The sequence below is a fragment of the Orcinus orca genome, chromosome 1 (assembly GCF_937001465.1).
Source record: "Orcinus orca chromosome 1, mOrcOrc1.1, whole genome shotgun sequence".
NCBI classification, from domain to species: domain Eukaryota; kingdom Metazoa; phylum Chordata; class Mammalia; order Artiodactyla; family Delphinidae; genus Orcinus; species Orcinus orca.
In genome coordinates, this window is record NC_064559.1 from 176931353 (window position 1) to 176954921 (window position 23569).

Below are 23569 nucleotides of genomic sequence, written 5' to 3' on the forward strand. Positions count from 1 at the left end.
CACGCTCTGATAACATCAGAAGTGGTGAGCAGACTGAGGCCTGGCACTCCGTCTATAGCAGACGAATTAATAACCGGGAAGAACCCCACCAGGTGGGCTGGCAGCATTCACCTGCGCAAAGAAGTGTGGGTCCTTCGTCATCTAGGCAAGGAGATTTTTCCAAAGAAAACACATTTCGGGCCATGTACTATGGACCCACCTATAAAGGTTGGAAGACAGGGCAAAGAGGAAGGAGATCGGGAGTATAGCTACAGGGTCCTGGGGGGCTGAGTTCCTGGAAAGGTCAGGGAAACAGGAGGGGTAGACTGAGACCACGAGTGGAGTCGCTTTATTTACTTATTTAATTATTATTATTTTTTCTTTTTGGCCACGCGGCTTGGGGGATCTTAGTTCCCTGTCCAGGGATTGAATCCACACCCTCAGGAGTGAAAGCACAGAGTCCTAACCACTGGACCACGAGGGAATTCCCAGAAGTGGAGTTACTTTAAAGGCAGATCACGGATTGGTTCCCAAGGAGGCCAGAACACTGTCACTTAGGAACACATGAAAAAAAAAAAAAAACGCATGGCAGAGAAACCAACAGGACACAGATGGCAATTCCTCCAGCTACAAGCTGTAGTCCAGGTCAAGGACAGGCATGTAAGCTGTCCAGCCCAGGCAGGACTGTCAGCCCTTGGACACTCCACAGAGAAGCGTTAGTTATTCAGCACTCTGCTCTTTCCAGAAAGGCCCATCACCCAAGTATTTCATTGCAGGGGTACCTACTGAAAATACTTAAAACATTCTCCAATCAAAAGGCATCTGTAATCCCCTATAGGTTCATGGTTCAGAGCCATGACTCAGGACATAAGGTGGGGTTGGTGGGTTTGATTCCTGGATCTGTGCTGCTGTGACCTTGGGTAAGTTACAGCTTTTTCATCTGTAAAGTGGGCATAACAACACTTACTCCACAGGGCTACTGAAAAGACTAAATAGGTAATGAATATACAGTGTTCAGCACAGTGGCTGGCACATAGCAAGGGTGCTATAAAACTGTGATATTTTACACACACAGGCTGTCTGCATCTGCCAATGGAGTGTAAGCTGTTGAGGGGAGAGATTTTATGTACCTTATACAATGCTGAAGCTTCTAGCACCTAGAAGAGTGTCTGGTGCATAGGAGCTGCTCAATAAAGATTTGTTGAATGAATGATGTGGTAGCTATTATCATTAGGTCTACTACAGGATAGTGGAGTCAATGTGGCAACTTCTTGAGGGATGAGAGAAACCTGAGTAAGATTAAACAGTGATTCGAAGGAGTCAGTAAAGAGAATGAAGATCGAGGTTCCTGATTTCGGGTCAAAGATACAGGAGAGGCTGGGAAATCAGAGCTCAGGGGAAGGGACTGACTTCTCTATAGAGGGTAGACGTGTCAGAACTCAATGACTAACTGATATCTTGTTGAGAAAGGAAGGAGAAAGAAAAACGCCCAGATTTCTGGCTCAGGTGAGAGTGAATAGTGGTAACACTCAGTGAAATAGGCAACATGGACTGATGAGAATTACTGGAATTTTGGTGAGTTGGATACACTGAGTTTGAGATGCCCAAAAGTCATCCAAGTGGAGCTGTCCAGCAGGAAGTTGGCTATGTGGGTCTAGAGATCAGAAGAGATTTGGGCTCCAAACAGATGTGAGACTCATCAGCATGTATGTGTTAGCTAACACATAGTGAGAAGAGAAGAAAAAGGGCCATAGTTGAACCCTGGCAGACATCAACTTTTTTTTTTTTTTACATCAACATTTAAGGGTGGGCACAGCAGAAAGAGACTGCTTGTAAAAGAGACTGAGAAGGAAAAATAGAGAAACAGGAGGAGAACAGGAAGGGAGTTTAGATGAAGCGTTAATGAGAAGAGAGAGTTGCAAAATGTTCAAAATGGAGGAAGAGATCAATACTGCCAAACTCTTCAGAGGTCAAAAAAAGAGGTTCACCCATTGGATGTGTCAGTTAGTCCTTTTGGGTGATCTGGACAAGAGCATTTCAGGGAGGGGAGGGGAGGGGAGGGGTGGGAGTGTAAGTGAGAGTACAGAGATTAAGAGTTAGGGGACATGAGGAAGCGGAGAGAACAATGGTAACAAGTCTTCTGCACGCTCCTGGGTGGGGAGGCGCTCAGCTTGCTCCCAGGCTAGAAGGACAGTGATTCTGTGGATGTGGACAGTGCTCTACTCTCCTCTGTAACTTATGGTTTGGGACAAAGCTTTACAAGGATGCCTCTCAATCTTACCACTCCTCCCTGGTATTGTAGTGATAAAAGTCCCAGAATCGGGGCTTCCCTGGTGGCGCAGTGGTTGAGAGTCCGCCTGCCGATGCAGGGGACACAGGTTCGTGCCCCGGTCCGGGAAGATCCCACATGCCGTGGAGCGGCTGGGCCCGTGAGCCATGGCTGCTGAGCCTGCGCGTCCGGAGCCTGTTGCTCCGCAATGGGAGAGGCCCCAACAGTGAGAGGCCCGCGTACCGCAAAAAAAAAAGTCCCAGAACCCATGAAGGGCAGAGAAGGAGGGTCTTTGGAATGTGGGGATACCAGATACCCAGCTACCTTGACCAGGAGCCATAAACTTTCAAATCCCCTAGGGCAGTGCAGTAGGCCTCCTGAACCTTCTCACACGAGAGTCCCAAGACAGGCAGCTGGGATTCTGTCAATACGCCAGACTTCCTGCCTCAGAGAGCTCAGCAAGGTTTCAAAAGCCATCCTTTGCACTCGCGGGAATTTGGCCAGCTTGGACCACGGCAACAATTCCTTAGTAGCATGAGAATCACAGACACACACAGTCTCAGACACAAGCCATGCACCCTGGCCTTCCCAAAGCAAAGAGCGTCCCAAGAGAAGTGAGGTTTTCCTCTGTAGAGCCAGGCAAGAGGGCAATTTCTACACCAGTGCCTCCTGAGCCCCCATCGGGCAACTGGTAGACCTCTGCACTCTGGCCCCTAGCCACCCTGTCCATGGGACAGCAGCTGTGAGAGGCAATAGAATGTGGCAGTTAAGCATATGGGCTAGGTGGTCAGAGTAGCGTTCAAACTGGGCTTCATCACTTCCTATCCGTGTGACCTCAGGCAAACTGCTCGACTTCTTTACGCCTCCGTTTCCTCAGAGTTAAAACTGTATTAATAACAATCCTATTTCATATGATTGTTGGGAGGATTAAAACAGAAAACACAGGAAAAGGTCTTAGCAGAGGATCTGAGAAGTCCATACTGACACATCAGTAGGTGCTGTTGGCTGTCAGTGTTGCTGCTGTACTTGGGCACAGCCTGGATTTGGGTTCTGCTTTGGGCTGAAACTGTTCGCCGCAGGCCTCGCCTGTGGATGCATGCTTGTGCCTGACGTTAAGTGGCTTCACTGGTTACCATCGAAAAGACATGATACTCGATCTTTCACCAAAGCACCTTTAAAAAGCCACTCAAATGTTTATAGTAAAGCATTGCTAGGAAAATGGGGAGTGTCAATTAAGATTTTGTGAGTTGTATTTTTTCTTTAAACCTACATTTTAAATGTTTACCATGACCTATTCTGGGATCTTTATTTCTCCCTGAAAAAACTTCCCTGATTTAACGAAAGTCATTGGGAAAACAGAGTTCACTTAGTGTCTAACATTAAATTTTGCTGGAATGATCTAACATTGATAGCCCCAAGATACATCCTCTCATTTCATTCTCTTGGCTAATGAGTTATGCTCTGACTTTTCCAAGATCACACATAGCCCATTAAGTGAGAAAGCTGTGAGAACTTTCTATCTCCAAATCTCATCTCTTTCCAATCTATCATATATTGGTACATGTCAAAATAATTATTTTTCTTCAGTAACTCTCTCCACTGAAAGAGTGTCTCATCAACCTTCCTCATTCCCTCAGACTCTCAATCTCCCAAGGGCAGAAATCAATACCCACTCATGAAACACGCATTAAGTGCCTATTAAGTGCTAAAGGTTCTGCTAAGTATTGGCAGCCATGAATAAGACCATGTCTCTATGCTAACAGGTACACAGCCTACTATGTGAGAAGAAACATCAATACATAATTACAAGTACTGTAACAGAGCTATGTGTGCAGCACTATAGCGGGACAGGTTGAGGAAGGAGTAACTGGGTGTGTGCAGGAACGGAGGTCAGGGAAGACTTTCTGTTCCATGAGACCAATAGATGAAAAGCCCTAATCCAATGTTTACAGCAGAGCAGATGCTCAATCAATTTGATTTCCCTTAGACCTCATGCCCCCTCCTCCCCATCTCTCTCGTTAGAGGACGATGTATCCAGGCAGGCAAGGAGGATTTCCCAGCAGATAGCGCAAAGGTGTGAGAGGGAGCAGGCTGGCTTCCCAGAGAAGCAGGACTCTGCACCCTGGACGGGCCAGCCCACCAGCACCCCTCCACTACCACTGCCTGCTCCCCAGTCTGTGCTCAAGCGTAGGAGGCAGTGACTGGGCGGGATCAAGGAGGAGTGAGGCTTAGGGCCAGAGTGAGAATACCCTTCCCACAGCACTATGTAACGAGAGAGGAGAGAGAGAGAGAGAGGGATTTAATGGCTTGTTTTTATTAGATCGGGTCAAAACTAACACGTCAAAAGAGCTGCCTAAGACCCCTTGTGTCAAAATATTATTACTACAAAAATCAAAATCCTGAATTTACTTACAACTTTTTGGTCAAAATATCCAGAAACACTAGTTACCCACGAGGAAAAAAATTAAACAATCCTAGATCCCAACACCAGGGATCACGCCTAGCACTAAAACCAAACCAAAACAATAAAAACTCAGATGGATTAATAATTCAAATATAAATAATAAAGCTATAAAAGTACTGGATGGGGCTTCCCTAGTGGCACAGTGGTTGAGAGTCCGCCTGCTGATGCAGGGGATGCGGGTTTGTTCCCCGGTCCGGGAAGATCCCACATGCCGCGGAGCGGCTGGGCCCGTGAGCCATGGCCGCTGAGCCTGCGCGTCCAGAGCCTGCGCTCCGCAACGGGAGAAAGTACTGGATGAAGATTAAACTACTATGTGTGGATATAAATTCAAAAACTGCTACTGAGGGCAATTTGCCAATAACTTTCAAAATTATAAACACACACAACTTTGGATCCATAAATATCACTTTATTCTAGATAATCTCACATGTGTGGGGAGTGCTGTGTAAAAAAGGTTATTCACTGAAGTAATATTTGGAGTAGTAAAAAATGGCAATTGCCTAACTGTCCATCAGTAGGGAACTGATGCAGTAAACTATAGTTTAGTTCATGGAATGCTGTGTAAAGAAGGGATTTCTGCTTCCCACCATGATAGAATAACAGGGGTGGGATTTACCCTCCTACCTTCAACAACCAGAAAACAAGTCAAAATAGATGAAACAAGTCTTCGGACTAGTGCAGGGATGGGGAACCCAAATAGAGCCCAGTGGTCTTCCTGAGTTGAAAAAAAGCGATCAAAGTTTAGGGAGGGCAAGAAGACTAGAATTTGTGGAGACTACCACGGAGGACAGAGATGCTCAGAATGCCCCAGAGATCTGCAAAGGGGTCCCCTCAGATCTTTGGCCAAGTACTGACCTGGGCGTATATGAGAGGAAATTCTGAGGCTGAGGAAAGGCCACCGGGAAGCGGTAGATCAAACAATTCCCGGCGTTCATACAGGGCTGGGAATTGTTTGTATTCACAAAACAATTGTGGAAATAAATCAGGCAGAGTGGAAATGCCTCATAATGCACAAGGCATTGGGTCCAGTCCCCAGACAGGTACTGCGTTAGTTATGGGGATAAATTAGCCCTAGACAAACGGTTGCTCAACACCTGCACTAACAATATTAAAAGCAAGTCTCAAAGGGATACAACTGATTCCAAGTAACTTAACTACATGTCCAAAGCAAAACTAGCACTATTTAAGAGAATATAACAAAATCTAGCACAGAAAAACAAAAATTTCACATTGTCTTTAATCTAATAAAAAATTACCAGGCAGGCACACAAAGAATCAGAAAAATATAGGCCATTATCAGGAGAAAAATTAATCAATAGAAACCATCCCAGAAATGATACAGATGATGGGATTACCAGACAAGAATGTTTAAATAGCTATTCTAAATATATTCTCTATGTTCAGGAAGGTAGAAGAACACATGAACATAATAAAGAATAAAATGAAAGCTATAAAAAGACCTAAATGGAACCACAGAGATTAAAAACACAATATCTGAAATGAAAACACACCAGATGGGATTAACAGCTGATTAGACACCACAAGAGAAATATCAGTGGATGTGAAAACATAGCAATATCAACTATCCAAAATGAAACACAAAGAGAAATAAGAAAGAATTGGGGGGGAAAAACACCAGACAAACCTAGCATCAAACAAACCAGGTGGATGAATGGCTTAACATACATGTAATTGGAATCCTGCGAAGGGTGATGGGCAGAAAAAATATTTGAAAAAATAAGGACAAAATGCATCCAAATTTGATTAAAAAATAAACTATAAACTATATTTATTTATAAATAAATGCAAACCAAGAATAATATAAAGAAAACCACAACAAACTGCATCATATCAAATTGCTGAGAACGAGCGATAAGGAGAAAAATCTCAAAAAGCAGGCAGAGGAAAAGAGAAACATTGCATACGAAGTGAAAAAAGGTAAAGGGACTTCCCTGGTGGTCCAGTGCTTAAGAATCCACCTTCCAATGCAGGGGATGTGGCTTCGATCCCTGGTCAGGGAACTAAGATCCAACATGCCAGAGGCAACTAAGCCCGCACACCACAACTAGAGAGAAGCCCCAACTAGAGAAGCCCACACGCCACAGCGAAGATCCCACGTGCCGCAACTAAGACCTGACGCAGACAAATAATAAAATAAAGTTTAAATGAATAAATAAGGTAAGAAGGACAGAAGACTTTTGTTAGAAACGATACAAGCCAAAAGAAAGTGAAGTTATATCTTTAAAGTACTGCATGTGTGTCAAATTGTCAACCTAGAATTGTATACACAGCCAAAAACAAACAAACAAACTTTCGAAACTGAAGGTAAAATAGACTTTATCAGACAAACCAAAGCTGATAGACTTCATTGCCATAAGATCTTCCTCATAAGAAATGTTACAAGACGTTCTTCAAGCAGAAGAAAAAGAACACCATATAGAAATATGTATCTAACACAAAGGAAGAAAGAGCAACAGTAAAACTAAGTTTGTGGGTAACTATAAAAGAGTTTTCAGGGACTTCCCTGGTGGCGTAGTGGATAAGAATCCACCTACCAATGCAGGCGACGTGGGTCCGATCCCTGGTCCAGGAAGATCCCACATGCTGCGGAGCAACAAAGCCCATGTGCCACAACTACTGAAGCCTGCAGGCCTAGAGTCCATGCACTGCAATGAAGAGTAGCCCCGGCTCACCACAACTAGAGAAGGCCCACGCGCAGCAACAAAGACCCAACGCAGCCAAAAAAAAAAAAAAAAAAAAAATTAAATCAAAAAGCAAAGGGAGAATGAAAACAAATCCGAGGGGGAAAAAAAAAGACTTTTCATCCTAATTTTTAAAAACTTTTAAAATTTAAATTGTGGTAAAATACACATAACATAAAATTTATCACCTTAAACATTTTTAAGTGTACAATTCAGTAGTGTTAAGTACTTTCACATTGTTATGCACTCAATCTCCAGAATGCTTTTCATCTTGTAAAACTGAAACTCTGTCTATTAAATATCCATTAAACAGCAATTCCTCATTTCCCCTTGTCCCCAGCCTCTGGCAACCACCATTCTATTTTCTATCTCTGTGAGTCTGACTACCCTAGGTACCTCACATAAGTGAAATAAAACAGTATTGTCTTTCTATGACTGGCTTATTTCCCTTAGTATAATGTCCTCAAGGTTCACCCACACCGTAGCATCTGTCAGAACTCCTCCTCTTTTTAAGGCTGAATAATATTCCATTCCATGTATATACCACATTTTACCTTTTCATCAGTTGACAGACTCTTGGATTGCTTTGGCTATTGTGAATAATGCTGCTATGAACATGGATGTGCAAATACCTCTTTCAGACCCTGCTTTCATTTCTTTTGGGTATATACCCAAAAGTAGAATTGCTGGGTCATATAGTAATTCTACTTTCAGTTTTTTGAGGAACACCATACTGTTTTCCATAGTGGCTGCACCACCAATTTACATTGTCACCAGCAGTGCACAGGGTTCTGATTTCTCCACATCCTTGTCAACACTTGCTCTTTTCTGCTTTTTTGATAGCAGCCACCCTAATGAGTGTGAGGTAGTATCTCACTGTGGTTTTTTCGTTTTGTTTTGTTTTTTTGGCTGTGTTGGGTCTTCGTTGCTGCCCACCGGCTTTCTCTAGTTGCGGTGAGCGGGGGCTACTCTTGGTTAAGGTGCGCAGGCTTCTCATTGCACTGGCTTCTCTTGTTGCAGAGCATGGACTCCAGGCACATGGGCTTCAGTAGTTGTGGCACGTGGGCTCAGTAGTTGTGGCTCGCGGGCTCTAGAGCACAGGCTCAATAGTTGTGGCACCCGGGCTTAGCTGCTCCGCGGCATGTGGGATCTTCCTGGACCAGGGCTTGAACCCGTGTCCCTTGCATTGGCAGGCAGATTCTTAACCACTGCACCACCAGGGAAGCCCTCTCATTGTGGTTTTGATTTGCATTTCCCCAACGACTAATTATATTGAGCATTTTTTCATGTGCTTGTTGGCTATTTGTATATCATCTTAGGAGAAATGTCTATTTGAATCCTTCACCCATTTGTTGTTGTTGTTGAGTTGTAGGAGTTCTTTATATATTCTGGATATTAACACCACATCAGATATATGATGTGCAAATACCTTCTCCCATTCTGTAGGTTGCCTTTTCCTGCTCATTTTTAATTCACTTTAAATAATTAACTGTTTAAAACAAAAATAAATAAGGACAGTGTTGTGTGGGTTTATAATACATCAATGTAAAATATGACAAAAAATAGCACAAAGGGCGGAAGGGGAAATGGAGGTATACTGTTCTAAGGTTCATAAGCTCTAAGCGAAGTGCTATAATATTATTTAAAAGTAGATTATAAATCAACGATGTATATTGTAAGCTCTAGAATAATCATGAAAAACATAAAACAAAGAGGCATAGCTATTAAACCAACAGTTTTATTTTATGGTAAAATAAAACCATAAAACACACTCAATTAATCCAAAAGGAGGCAGGAAAAGAAAGGGAAAAAAGAAACTAGCAGAAAACTCATAGCAAGATGGTAAATTTAAGCCGAACCACACTGATGATTACATTAAATATAAACAGTATAAACATTCCAGTAAAAGGCAGGCATTGTCAGATTGGATGAAAAAAGCAAGACTCCATTATGTGTTGGAATTAGAGAAACCCTCTCTAATTATAAAGAAACAGATAGGTTAAATGTAAAAGGAGGGACTGCTGCCACCACACCTCTAAGATCCAACTTCTCTGATGCTCAAGGGTATAAACATACAAACTCCTTCTCCACCAGAAAATGTAAAAGAATAGAAAAACATACACCATGATGAAACTAACTTTTAAAAGGCTGGAGTGGTTATATTAATATCAAACAAGGAAGATTTCAGAACAAGGATTATTACCAGTGAAAAAGGGACATTTCAGAAAAATGAAGGAATCTATTCAGCAAGGGGCTACAATCCTAAATGTGTATGCACTAAATGGCAGAGCTTCAAAATATATTGAAGCAAAAACTGATAAATGGAGAATTCAACATCCCTCTGTTAGTAACTGACCATATGTGGAATCTAAAAATAAAATGATACACTTAACCACTGTACCACCAGAGAAGTCCCGGGAAAGACTTCTTAGATAAAACATCAAAAGCAGGGCTTCCCTGGTAAGCCCTCTAAGCCTTCCCTTCCCTCTAAACCTACTAGAACAGCTAAAATTAAAAAGATTGATGTCAGGGATATAAAACAACTAAAACTCTTACACTTTGCTGGCAGGAAAGCAAACGGTATAGTCACTTTGGAAAACAGTTTGGCAAATTCTTATGCAGTGAAGCATACATCCTCTACACAAATGTTTATGTTGGCTTTACTTATAATAGCTAAAAACTGGAATTAACCCAGATGTCTTTTGACTGTTGAATGGATAAACAACATACAATGTTATGCCCATATAATGGAATACTATTCAGCAATAAAAAGGAACAAGCAACTGTTACACAGATGTGTGAATCCCAAATGCATTATACTGAACAAAAGAGGCAGACTCAAAAGGCTACTATATGATCCATTTATATGACATTCTGGAAATACTACAGGGACAGTAGTTGTCAGGGCCTGGGGGTCAAGGGAGGGGTTAACTGCAAAGAAGCATGAAGGAACTTTTGGGGGTGATGTTGGACGTGTTCTATTAACCGTTACGGTGGTTGCACAAAGGTATTATCAAAACTCATACAACTATACTAATATGTAGATTTTACTGTATGTAAATTAAACCTCAACAAATCTTTAATAAAATTATGACACCTCCAAACAATTATATATTATGCAATCATTTAAAATATGAGATGAATCCATATATGCTGGTAATAGGATAAACTCTAAGACATATTGTTAGGAGTAAAAAGCAAGATACAGTACAATAAATACAGTATGTTCCTGCTTATGGTAATATTGGCTGTCTCTGGGATCTGGAGTGGGAATATATACCCTTTTGTACTGTTTGAGTTTTTTTTCCCCACATGCTTGTATTACTTTCAATTAGAAAACCCATACACAGGTCAAGGAAAACTCACAGGTGTCTGGCCCAGGGGCCTGAGCAGTGTAGGTCTGAGAAAACCCACGCAAGAATATGGAACATGGTGCCAGACACTGAAGAAGTGCTCAGTAAATAGCTGGGGGAAGCAAAGCATTGGAATCACGTCAGAAGGCAGACCCCAGACAAAGGGATCTCTAACTGAACACCAGGTACTCAGCCAGCAGAGCCTCCTGTTTTATACGAGGAGCTAAGCTTGGATTGCTGACATTAGGAAAGAAAAGGAGCATAAAATCCAAATACCCTGGATTTGCTTCTGGGCAAGCTATTTGTCAGCATTCCTTTGCAAGCACACCGTGTGCCCTAACCTCAGCCTTCTAAGGGATGGGGTGCATACCCTTCCCCCGTGAACACAGCCCATCCCAAGAGGCCACCCCTAGGGCTCCTCTGGTGGTCCGAGTGCTACATCCTGACTCCCAGAGGTCCAGAGCAGCCCCTCCTACATCCCCTCCAAGTCAGATAGTCCTATAACTCTCTGAAGGAACAAAACGACCCCAGGGGTCTCACTGCACTCGGACCACAGACAAGACGATCGCAGCACGTCAGGCTCTTTTCCACACCAAGGTTTCAGGAAAGGAAACCCGAAAGGAAAAGGCGGATAAGCAAGCAAGGCCTCTCAGTGGAACGGGGTGAAAGCTTCTCTCAGCAGCTCCTGTCAAGGAAATCAGGAACTCTAGAACGCCAGCCTCAGAAACTCCTCTTTACTTCCTGCTTTATTTGGCTTTGCCTCCCTGAAGCCAGGTAGTTGGTTCCAGCTTCCAAAAAAGACTACGAGCTTCTGTGCTGTGGAGCACTGTCTGGCGGCCTCTGGATACCTGGCTTCCAAGGGGAACCACGTAGGTTCTACCTCGTCTCTTTCCTCCACAGAAGCGAGCTGTGCTGGCAGGTACAAGCTCTGAGAGGAAGACGGGGGTAAGGTGTAGCAAGGGCCTAGAGTGGGACTGGAACCAACCAAAAGCAAAGTCCTTTCCAGGCACCCACCGACTCAAGGACACAGGAGGAAAGGTACCACAGAATCTCATTTTCTGAGGCACACCACTTGCCACATGGGGCAGGGTGTCTGAGTCCTGGGCCATGGACCAGGCTATCCAGGTGATGGGAAGAAACAGGAGCACTTACCGGGGGAAGATGGCGGTCATCAAGGCTGAAGCATAGCCAGGCTTGCAAGTTCCCTCTGAAAAGTTTGCGTACTTGGTGGCTAACTCAGCAGGCCTATAAGAAGAGAAAGAGAGTCACGGCTTGCCAGGCACTGGGCAGCGGTTACTAGTTCATGAAGAGCTGTAGGTGTTTAAACCCTGAACAAAGCTTCACTCCCTACAATCAGCACTTCAGCCCCTTTTCCACACCAAGGCCCTTTTCCACACCAAGGGGTAAGGGGGAGGAGCCAAGAACCCCTAAAGGAATAGGTGGATAAACAAGCCAGGCCCGGCAGTGGAATTTGGTAAAAAGAGCTCACTGGGTTTTGCATAGATTCTTTGCAGTAAACCAGATTCCACGGAAATCAGGAACTCCATCCGGGCTCCCCGACTGGGAGAGTAGAGCCTGGAGACCTAAGGAGAGAGCCGCCAGACTTTGATAAAGTCACAGGCACTGCCCTTTCAACCTTCCTGGATATGTCTACATGTCCAGCCTCATCTGCCTCTATTCTCCCCACACACACTATGACCCAGCCAGTGGGAACCACTCACAGTGTCCTGAATAGAGATCAAATACATGTTGGGGCGTTTAGTTAAGGAGGCTCTCCTGCTCTCCTATCCTCTGTGCCTGGAATGTTCTTCCTTGTCCTTCTCCACCTGCCTATGCCTCCTGGTCCTTCACAACTCAGCTCAGATGTCAATTTCTCTGGGCATAATTCCCTGACCCCCAGATTGGGCCAAGTGTCTCCCTGCACTCACTGTCCACCCCCTGCCACCCGCGTTACATGATTGCCCAGCACTCGCTGTACGGAACTGCGATCGTCGGTAGTATGTCTCCCTCACTGCACTGTAACTTCCCAAGGTCAGGGTCTTATTTAACCCTGTACCCCCAGTTCTTTGCACAGAGATGGGCACACAGAAGACCCTTATGATTTTCTGAAGGAACAAAATGGCCCTGACAATCTCACTACACTTGGACTGGACATAAGACAATCTCAGGAGTCCGTAAGTCAGAAAGCACTATTTTTCAGAAGGCTTGTGAGTTGTAGCCCTGGCTTTGCGGCTGTGTGACTGTAGTGAAGTCACCTCATATCTCTGGGCTTCAGTGCCCATATGTGTTCAGTGTGCAGCTGGAGTCACAGCCCTGCCACCAAAAACCCTGCCCAGTGCAGTCTAGAGAAGACCACAGTGGAAGAACAAGACACATTCGGTGACTGCTGGGGCTGGAGGCCCTGCGTGCTGGGGCACCTGAAGGAGCCCTGGCTCGTTGCCAGTTCCCAGTCCCAAACTCCCCAGTCTCCACCCTTGGGCCAGCTGCCAGCCCTCTGATGCCCAGCTGCTCTGCTGTGCTGGGGCCCTGTGGTGAGTCTTCCCTCGGGGCTGCCTTCTGCAGGGGCGGGGGCGGGGTGGGTCCAGGGTAGGGGAGGCTGGTGCCTATACAGGACAGCCAGAAACCATGATGCCACCGCCTATCATGCGTCATGTGTGATTCACTCAGTGCCCTGTTGAGCCTAGCCCAGGGCCTTACACAGAGTCACTGCTCACTGAATTTAGACAAACTCATCTGTATCTATGTGCAATTTCTTCTAAAAAATCTACATTTTTTTAGCTTTCCCTACCAATGAAATTTAAAGCCTGAAATGCAGATGTAAATGCTGAGTGACAAGCCAGGGGTTGGGCCTTTATTTGGTGGGCAGAAGAAAGTCAAGGGTTTAACAAGAGAAATTTACATAACAATATTTTCTTACATAAACAACTGTATTTCAGAAATGAAACATAAACTTCAGTGCAATTACTAAACCTACTGGAAGCTTTTGGACTAGGCACAGTGATGAAAACATTATAGATTTCTTCAATTACTCCTCTCAATAGCCAGGTGAGTAGGTGCTATTAATTATTAATTTACATACAAGCTCAGAAAGATGAAGAGACTTAGTCAAGATCATACAGCTAGTAAGTAGTGGATACGACGTGAAACTATTTCTCTCTGACACAAGTGCAGGAGCTCTTAATTAATTAATTTATTTATTTTTGGCTGTGTTGGGCCTTCGTTTCTGTGCGAGGGCTTTCTCTAGTCACGGCGAGTGGGGGCCACTCTTCATCTCAGTGCACAGGCCTCTCACTGTCGCGGCCTCTCTTGTTGCGGAGCACAGGCTCCAGACGCGCAGGCTCAGTAGTTGTGGCTCACGGGCCTTGTTGCTCCGCGGCATGTGGGATCCTCCCAGACCAGGGCTCGAACCCGTGTCCCCTGCATTGCCAGGCGGACTCTCAACCACTGCGCCACCAGGGAAGCCCAGGAGCTCTTAACATGGCACCGCCCTGGTGTGGCTCACAGTCAGTGCCATCACAGAGGGAAGCACAGCGTCCAGGGACAGCACGAGTGGTCAGTGCAGTTGGAGATGGGGTAGGGAAGCTCTCTGGAAGTGTGTAACAAGCAGTGAGGCATTACGAGTCCCTCATATCCTTGTCTCCAATCCCTCACCATCCGCTTGCTTGCCTGGTACTGTGGGTTCCTATGGTCTTTCTGAATTCCAGAAAGTTTCACAAAGAAAAGGAAAGATGGATGGTGGTCGTCCCTTTCACATAGTGCATTGCAGAAATGCACGTGGAAATGCATGTACAACAGCAGACAAACCTTCAGCCACATCTTTCCTCTCTCTAGTGAACACCATCAACTTCTGGCAAAATGCTTCAAGAATCAGGTCTCTCGATGTGCAGCAATATGGATGGACCTGGAGGGCCTTATGCTAAGTGAAGTAAGTCAGACAGAGAAAGACAAATACTGTATGATCTCACGTATATGTGGAACCTAAAACATACAACAAACTAGTGACTATAGCAAAACAAGAAGTAGACTCACAGATATAGAGAACAAACTTGTGGTTGCCAGCAGGAAGGGTGGGGAGGGACAAAATATGGGTGCGAGAGTGGGAGGTACAAACCATGGGGTGTAAGATAGGCTCAAGGATGTACTATACAACATGGGGAATACAGCCAATATTCTGTAATAACTGTAAATGGAAAGTAACCTTTAAAAAATGTATAAAAATGTTTTTAATTAAAAAAAAAAGAATCGGGCTGTGGGATAGTCCAGGGTCTATGGACTCAGGTAATCCATAATGGAGAAGAAAGAGCACAGGCAAGATGGAACACAGGAAGCCAGAGCCCACCAGGAAAGGCTCTTCCCAGGCCAGTGCAGGGTAATCAGATATTAAGGATGGAGCAGCTCTAAACCAAACCCCAAGCAACAGTAACTTCTAAAACATACAGCCCTGGGCATAGTGGGCCATGTCAAGTTATTACCAAATTAAAATGCCTTAGAAATGGCCTCCTGACTATCCCAGTGAGAGAAGAATAGGGGGAGTGTTGGGGATTCTGAGTCATACAGCAGGCTGGGACCTCTGGGGCAGTTAGCGGTCAAAACCACCAAGATTAACAGTCTCCAACTCCCTCGGGCCAGAATAGTTAGTTTCTCTAAGGCGCTCACACTCCAAATGCCAGGAGGTCCCCACAGATGTCTGATCAAATCATTCAGCCCTTGTTCTTCTCGTACTCTGCAGCTGGCCTCTCATTTGGGGAGATTTAGCATTTCGACCAGTAAGAGCACCATTGTCCTGCAAACGTGACTACCAAGCGCCTGGGGTGAAGAGTGTAAACCACTGCACTCTTAAGAGGAAATCCAGATGGAGAGGCTGGCACCTAAAAGAAGGAACCAGACTTCCATGCCTCTGCTTCACTCAGAAGCCCCAAGTTTAAGGAATCAGGTCAAACAACAGGTTGTAAATGGGAAGAATACAGGACGTGGAATCAGCTTTCATAAAAGACACTGCAAGCTGCATGACCTTGGGCAAGTGAAGGACAATCTGCTTCTCAGCTTCCTCATCTGCAAATGGGAACCACTCAGCTCTCAGAGATCTTGGAGGGTGTGGTGAAAAAGAACATTTGGAGGGGCTGGCTGTCCTCTAGAGCACCACACAAATACTTCGCGACAGGTGAGGTGGCGGAGCTTTCCAATGCTCAAGTTTGGATTCTGTCCTGGGGAGAGTCACTGAATGATTTCCAGTGGGAGAGTGCCCTGATCGCCGTGTGCATTTTAAGGATCAACATTTGGGAGCTGAGGAGTAGCATGGCAAAAGGCTGAAAGAAGCAGTCCCTGAGATAGAAAAATAATCAGGAGAGAGTGTGATGTCTCAGGTGCCAAAGGAAGGAAGTGTCTCAAGAAGGATACAGGGACCAACTGCATCAAACACTGTGCTCGGCCTGGGAAGGTAGCCATAAGATTGACAGCTGTATTTGCCAACACGGAGGTTGCTCTTGACTTTGAGTAGAGCTGTTTCACTGGAGTGTGGGGGTGAAATGCTGCTTTCATCGGGTTTCAGAGAAAACAGAAGAATTGGAGCCAGGGAATAGAGACTACCATTTTTAGAAGTTTTGCTATAAAGGGAGACAGAGAAATGGGGCAATTGCTGGAGGGGAATTGCAGGGAAAGATTTTTTTGAGGTTAGGAAATTTTTCAGCATGCATATAAGCTGGTTAGAATAAGAGGAAAACTCAAGCATGATGCAACAGAAATGGGACAGTTGGAGAAATGTCCCTGAGAAGGTGAGAGAAAGGATCTAACACAAAAGTAGAAGGGTTGGCCTTCGCTCTGTCTACCCTGCCCTGCCCTGGCTAGTGACTACCTATTCATCTTGCAACATTTGGGTGAAGCACCACTTCCTTTGTGAAACTTTTCCTGATTGCTTCCCCCGCCAAGCAGGACCAACCTCTCCTGCCTGTGGACCCCATTTTACCTAGAGCTGACAGTCACCTGACCTTGCTCACTTGTCGCCACTCTCTCTCCCACCTCCTTCCCTTCCATCCTCTCACTCATTCATTCATTCATTCACTCAACAGATATTTAGAGGCAACAGAGTCACTCTGCTTGGGTTTGTACCCTGGCTCCATCCCTTACCAGCTGGGCATGTTATTTAACTGCTCTGTGCCTTAATTTCCACATCTTTAAAACTGGAATTATACTAATACCTCATAAAATTCTTGTGAGGATTATGTTGACAATACAATGTTTAGTACAAGCCTGGCACATAGTTCTCCCTCAGTACATGCTAACTGTTAACAGTCTCATTGTTGTTATGTGCCAGACGCTGGCCTGGGATTAGGGATACAGTGATGACTAGGACATAACTATGGCCTAGCACTTGTTACCCTGAAGAATAAACTGTCCATTTAGGGACTTCCCTGGTGGCGCAGTGGTTAAGAATCTGTCTGCCAATGCAGGGGACACGGGTTCGAGCCCTGGTCTGGGAAGATTCCCACACACCACGGAGCAACTAAACCCGTGCGCCACAACTACTGAGCCTGTGCTCTAGAGCCCGTGAGCCACAACTACTGAGCCCATGTGCCACAACTACTGAAGTCCGCGTGCCTAGAGCCTCCGCTCCACAACAAAGAGAAGCCGCCGCAATGAGAAGCCCGTGCACCACAACAAAGAGTAGCCCCTGCTCACCGCAACTAGAGGAAGCAACCAAGACTGAACGCAGCCAAAAAATAAATAAATAAATTTATTTAAAAAAAAAAAAAAAGGAATAACTGTCCATTTAAACATCTTTCTCTCCCAGACCATGAAATCTGAGTATAGTGCCTAGCACAGAGTACCATGCATGGCACTGACTATATAAGTACCCAACAAAATGTTTTTTGGACTGAACTCAATTGGTTACCTTGACTTGGAAGGTTAATTGACAGGAAGTGTGGGTATGAGGTGGTGATGGCTGGGGAAAATGAAGAAAGGACTTTGAGGATTAGAACTGTATAGATCAGTGTTGTTGGGTATCTCGTGACCAATGGGCTAATTTCTAGAACCTCTCAGAAAAGACTGAACTTAGCCCCCTACTGTGCCCCCTCCCTCATTCCAGGTGCTAGTTTACTGGAAGCAGTTCAAGGAACTGGTTGCAAGAACAGAGTAAGACCATGTGTGTAACACCTAGCACACTGCCTCACAAACCATAGTTAACAAATATCAGCTTCTTTTAAAGCAAATATAGCAACTTAATCAAGGTAGCCAGTACAATCGTGCTGGGAGGACTTGCATGGTAAACACAGGTAAGAACTCTCAGCACAGAGTTCACCCCACCACTGCTTCTTCAGTTCTAACCTCTCTAACCTTCCTGATGAAGATGCACTTCTGCAATTACTAGAGGGACGCTTCTGGAATGACGACATGATTTGGGAAATGGCAGAAGTAGCTTAGGTTAGCTTTAGTAATCCTAGCTCGTCATTAAACATTTTCATTTTCTTTTTTTTTTTTTCCTGAACTAACCTTTATGTAAGAAAGGTTATTTAATACTGCCATAGAGCCTTTCAAGCTCCAAGATGGAAAGTTTTCTCCCTAAGGACAATTTCTATCTCCTCTGACTGCCTCTCCCCCACAATTACAGGTCTGCTGGCTCTTCCTGAATTATCAACCGTCTCTTCATTCACCCACATTTGGGGTGTGCCAATCCATCCTGCCCTGGGCATCACTGACCCTTTGCTCTTTGTGAACTCCACTGCAGACTTGGGCTTCTATACGGTTTTGCCTCACTTACAGTGATCTGTGATAAACATGGAGGCACTGTCTCATGTCTCTTCTACCACTTGAAGAGAAGAGGGACTGCTTGATTTGCGTGATCTGGAATTTGGGGTATTTCTCAGCTCTGGAGGCCCTGCCTTTCAGCTCTTGCTACTGGGCACTGCAGTATCTTCTCAACAAATCAGCCACTCTGCTCTTTGATCAGTGATTCTGGAGCTGACATTACTGCAGTTTATCTTTGTCTCCAGGGCCTTGTAATTTACTTCATTTTGTCTGGGAGGATGCTCTCTAGTAAGCTCTTGCAAACGCTTTAGCCTGAGCTGTATATGCAATTCTCACCGACACTTTCCACCAGGAATCTCTTGCAACTGCTCCAATTCAATTTTGTTTCTACATTTTATTAAAACACACACACACACACACACACACACACACACACACACACACAGTTGACATAATTATCTAATGTAACTTTACAATAATCCTTTAAGGAGTACAGCCCTTAGACCTAGGCATGTGGGGCTAAAAGAGTCCAAGAGAAGCATGGTTGGAAGATGTGCTATTCTCCGTTTACACTATAAAATTTCAAATGATAAAATTTGGTAGGGATTGCACTGACTCTGTACGTTGTTTTAGATACTATAAACATTTTAACAATATTAATTCTTCCAATCCATGAGTACAAAATATCATTCCATTTATTTGTGTCTTCTTCATTACCTTCATCAGTGTCTTATAGTTTCATTGTAAAAAGCCTTTCGCCTCCTAAGCTAAATTTATTCCAAGGTATTTTATTCTTTTTGATGCAATTGTAAATGGGATTGTTTTCTTAATTTCTCTTTCTGATAGTTCATTATTAGTGTATAGAAACACAACTGATTTTAGTATATAGATTTTGTATCTTACAACTTTATTGAATTTTTAAAAATCATTCTAACAGGTTTTTTTTTTTTGGTGGAATCTTTAGGATTTTCTATATATAATATTGTCACCTCTAAATACAGACAGTTTTACTTTTTCCTTTCCAAATTGGATGCCTTTTGTTTCTTTTTCTTTCTTAATTGCTTTGGCTAGGACTTCTGGTACTACAATGAATAAAAGTGGTGAGAGTGGCCATCTTTGTCTTGTTCCTGATCTTAGAGGAAAGACTCAGCTTTTTTACCATTGAGTATGACGTTATCTGTGGGTTTATCATATATGGCCTTTATTATGTTGAGGTACATTTCCTTTATACCCACTTTGTTGAGAATTTTTATTATGAATGGATGTTGAATTTTGTCACATGCTTATTTTGTATCTACTGAGATGATCATATGATTTTTTTCTCTTCATTTTATTAATGTGGTTTATCACATTGATTGATCTATGGATGTTGCACCATCCTTGCATCCCAGGAATAAATCCCACTTGATCACAGTGTATGTTGAATTTTAATGTATTGTTGAATTCTGTTTGCTAAAATTTTGTTGAGGATTTTTGCATCTGTGTTCAAAGATATTGGCCTGTGATTTTCTTTTCTTGTAGTGCCTTTGTCTGGTTTTGGTATCAGGATAATGCTGGCCTCATAAAATGAGTTTGGAAGTGTTCCTTCCTCTTCTATGTTTTGGAAAAATTTGAGAAGGATTGGTATTTTTTCTTTAAATGTTTGGTAGAATTCACCAGCCATCTGGTCCTGGACTTTTGTTTGTTGGGAGGTTTCTGACTACTGATTCAATCTCCTTACTAGTAATTGGTCTGTTTGGATTTTTATTTCTTCATGATTCAGTCTTGATAGTTTCAAATGGTAAATTTAACATGACCACAAACTAATTACAGTTCACATTTCCCCTTCATACTCTGGGTAAGACTTGCATTTGTGGTCATTGTCAGCAAAGCACAGTCACAACCTTTCAGAGTCACTGGAAGCCAGTATTTGTGGGCAGCGTGAAGGATAAGGATAGTGTGGCATCAAGAGTAATGATGTAGGAATATTACTCAGCCATAAAAAGAAACGAAATTGAGTTCTCTGTAGTGAGGTGGATGGAACTAGACTGTCATGCAGAGTGAAGTAAGTCAGAAACAGAAAAACAAATACCGTATGCTAACACATATATATGGAATCTTAAAAAAAAAAATAAAGGTTCGGAACAATCTAGGGGCAGGACAGGAATAAAGACGCAGACATAGAGAATGGACTTGAGGACACGGGGAGGGGGAAGGGTAAGCTGGGACGAAGTGAGAGAGTGGCATGGACATATATACACTACCAAATGTAAAATGGATAGCTAGTGGGAAGCAGCTGCATAGCACAGGGAGATCAGCCCCGTGCTTTGTGACCACCTAGAGGGGTGGGATAGGGAGGGTGGGAGGGAGAAGCAAGAGGGAGGAGATATGGGGATGTATGTATATGTATAGCTGATTCACTTTATTATACAGCAGAAACTAACACACCATTGTAAAGCAATTATACTCCAATAAAGATGCTAAAAAAAAAGAAGAGTAATGATGTAACCCTCATGAAATAAAGGGTACTAGAGAACTGAAGAGACAAGAAGATCTATATTGTTTCTATAAAACAGGTTCCAGAAAGCCATGGCACTGTAAATAATAACAGTACTGCTACCTTTTCCTTACGGTGGGAGATGTGAAATTAGCCAGGAATGATGCACGTGACAATAAAGAAAACATGATGAGATGGTTCCTGAACCTGAACAGGAAGAAGGGGTATCTGGATACTCTGAAGAAACTTCATGTGCACTGACTGGATAATATACACATACATAAGTATCTCTTCTTTCCCTATTGTTCTAAAGCCTCATTAATAAGTCATTACATCTCACATGGACCCATCAACTTATTTATACAGCAGAGACCTTACAAAAATATTAGCCAGGACTCTGCACACCCTTGGAGCAGCCCTACTCTGGGGGTAAGTATCATTATCATTTTTGACAAGAGAAACTGACTCTTAAACCCATCCTTTATTCTCACCAAAGCCTTTGCTTTCTTTGGTAGAAAGAAGAGTGGGCTTAAAGGTAAAAAGACCGGAGTTTAAGTAACTAGCTCTTCCACTTACTAGTTGTGTAACCTCAGGCATGAGATAATCGGTTCTCTTAACTCTTAAAATAGCTTTAATAAATACAGGACTGGTGGGAAGATCAAATGATTTCCTGCAACAATGTAGGACAGAACATTCTTTGAAAGGCTATACAAATGTCACTAACTATTTCTACCGTTTTAATGTTTGACTTCCGCTTTTTCTACTTCTAGACCACCTGAATTATCATCATAATTTCACTAATTTTTTTTTTTTTTTTGCGGTACGCGGGCCTCTCACTGCCGCAGCCTCCCCCGTTGCTGAGCACAGGCTCCGGACGTGCAGGCTCAGCGGCCATGGCTCGCGGGCCCAGCCGCTCCGCGGCATGTGGGATCTTCCCGGACCGGGGCACGAACCCGTGTCCCCTGCATCGGCAGACGGACTCTCAACCACTGCGCCACCAGGGAAGCCCCTAATATTTTTTAATTAATTAATTAATTATTTTTTATTTTTGGCTGCATTGGGTCTTCGTTGCTGCACGCAGGCTTTCTCTAGTTGCAGCGAGCAGGGTCTACTCTTCGTTGTGGTGCGTGGGCTTCTTGTTGTAGTGGCTTCTCTTGTTGCGGAGCACAGGCTCTAGGTGCGTGGGCTTCAGTAGTTGTGGCTCACGGGCTCAGTAGTTGGGGCTCGCGCGCTCTAGAGCACAGGCTCAGTAGCTGTGGCGCGCAGGCTTAGTTGCTCCACAGCATGTGGGATCTTCCCGGACCAGGGCCCGAACCCGTGTCCCCTGCATTTGCAGGCGGATTCTTAACCTCTGCGCCACCAGGCAAGTCCCCATTTCACTAATTTAATGAAGAAAAAAACCGCTTTTTTAAAATTTTTCTTACTTGGATTATTCTCTCCAACTCACTTGGCTGTCTCCAAACTTCTGCCCTATCAGCAGGAAGATCAGGAGACTCCTGGGAACAGGGAAGGAGGGCCGCTGAAATGAAGCCAACATCTCATATACAGGGACTTGTCTTCAACTGGCATGCCACTGCATAACTGAGCTCAGCGGAAAGGCTAAATAAATCTCATAAGATCTGTAGCATAGTATTTACTGATCTCTTTACTGTCTCCATAGTTTTTCCTTTTCCACAATGTCATACAGTTGAAACCATATAGTATGTAGACTTTTCAGACTGGCTTCTTTCATTTAGCAACATGTATTTAAGGTTCCTCCATGCCTGTTCATGGCTTGATAGTGCATTTCTTTTTAGAGCCAAATAATACTCCATTGTCTGGATGTACTACAGCTTGTTTATCCATTCACCTAATGAAGGACATCTCGGTTGCTTCCAGTTGTTGGCGACTATGATTTTTTAAAGATAATTAAACAAAAAGGCCCTTATTACTGTATAAACCAGAGCAATGTGCAACATTTGTGCCATACCGTGCCACTGTGTGCAGTTCTGTATAGACATAAGTTTTCAGCTCAATTGGGTAAATACCTACAACAGTAATTGCTAAATCATGTGGTCAGACTATGTTTAGCTTTTTAATATGTTGCCAAAATGGCTGAACCATTCTGCATTCCTGCCAACAATGAATGAGACTTCCTGTTGCTCCACATCCTTGCCAACATTTGATGTGTCAGTATTTTGTATTTTAGCCATTCTAATAGGTGTGGTGATATTTTATTCTTGTTTTAATCTGCATTTCCCTAATGACACATGAGATACGGGCGTCTTTTCATATGCTTATTTGCCATCTGTATACATCTTGTCAGATGTGGTGTCTGTTAAAGTCTTTGGCCCGTTTTTAACTGGGTTGGTTGTTTTTCTTATTGCTGAGTTTTAAGAGTTTTTGTATATTTTGAATGAAAGTCTTTTAAAAATCAAACGTGTTTTGCAAGTATTTTTTTCTGGTTTGTGGCTTGTTTTTTCATTATTTTATCAGTGTCTTTCACAGAACAAAAGGTTTTAATTTCAGTAAGTCAAGTTATTGATTTTTTTCTTTCATGAATTGTACTCTTGGTTTTGTATCCAAAAACTCATTGCCAAATCC

General features: G+C 43.6%; 1 protein-coding gene across 3 annotated transcripts in view; it reads right to left on the minus strand.

Annotated features, from left to right (window-relative positions):
- Positions 1-23569, minus strand: part of ST3GAL3 (ST3 beta-galactoside alpha-2,3-sialyltransferase 3) — a 236808-nt gene that overhangs the window by 59687 nt on the left and 153552 nt on the right. For all 3 annotated transcript variants that reach the window (XM_049694077.1, XM_004266322.4, XM_033421903.2), the window contains one exon: positions 11920-12012. In XM_049694077.1, coding sequence (XP_049550034.1) covers positions 11920-11939 — 20 coding nt within the window. In that variant the 5' untranslated portion in view covers positions 11940-12012. The remainder of the gene's footprint in view (positions 1-11919; positions 12013-23569) is intronic.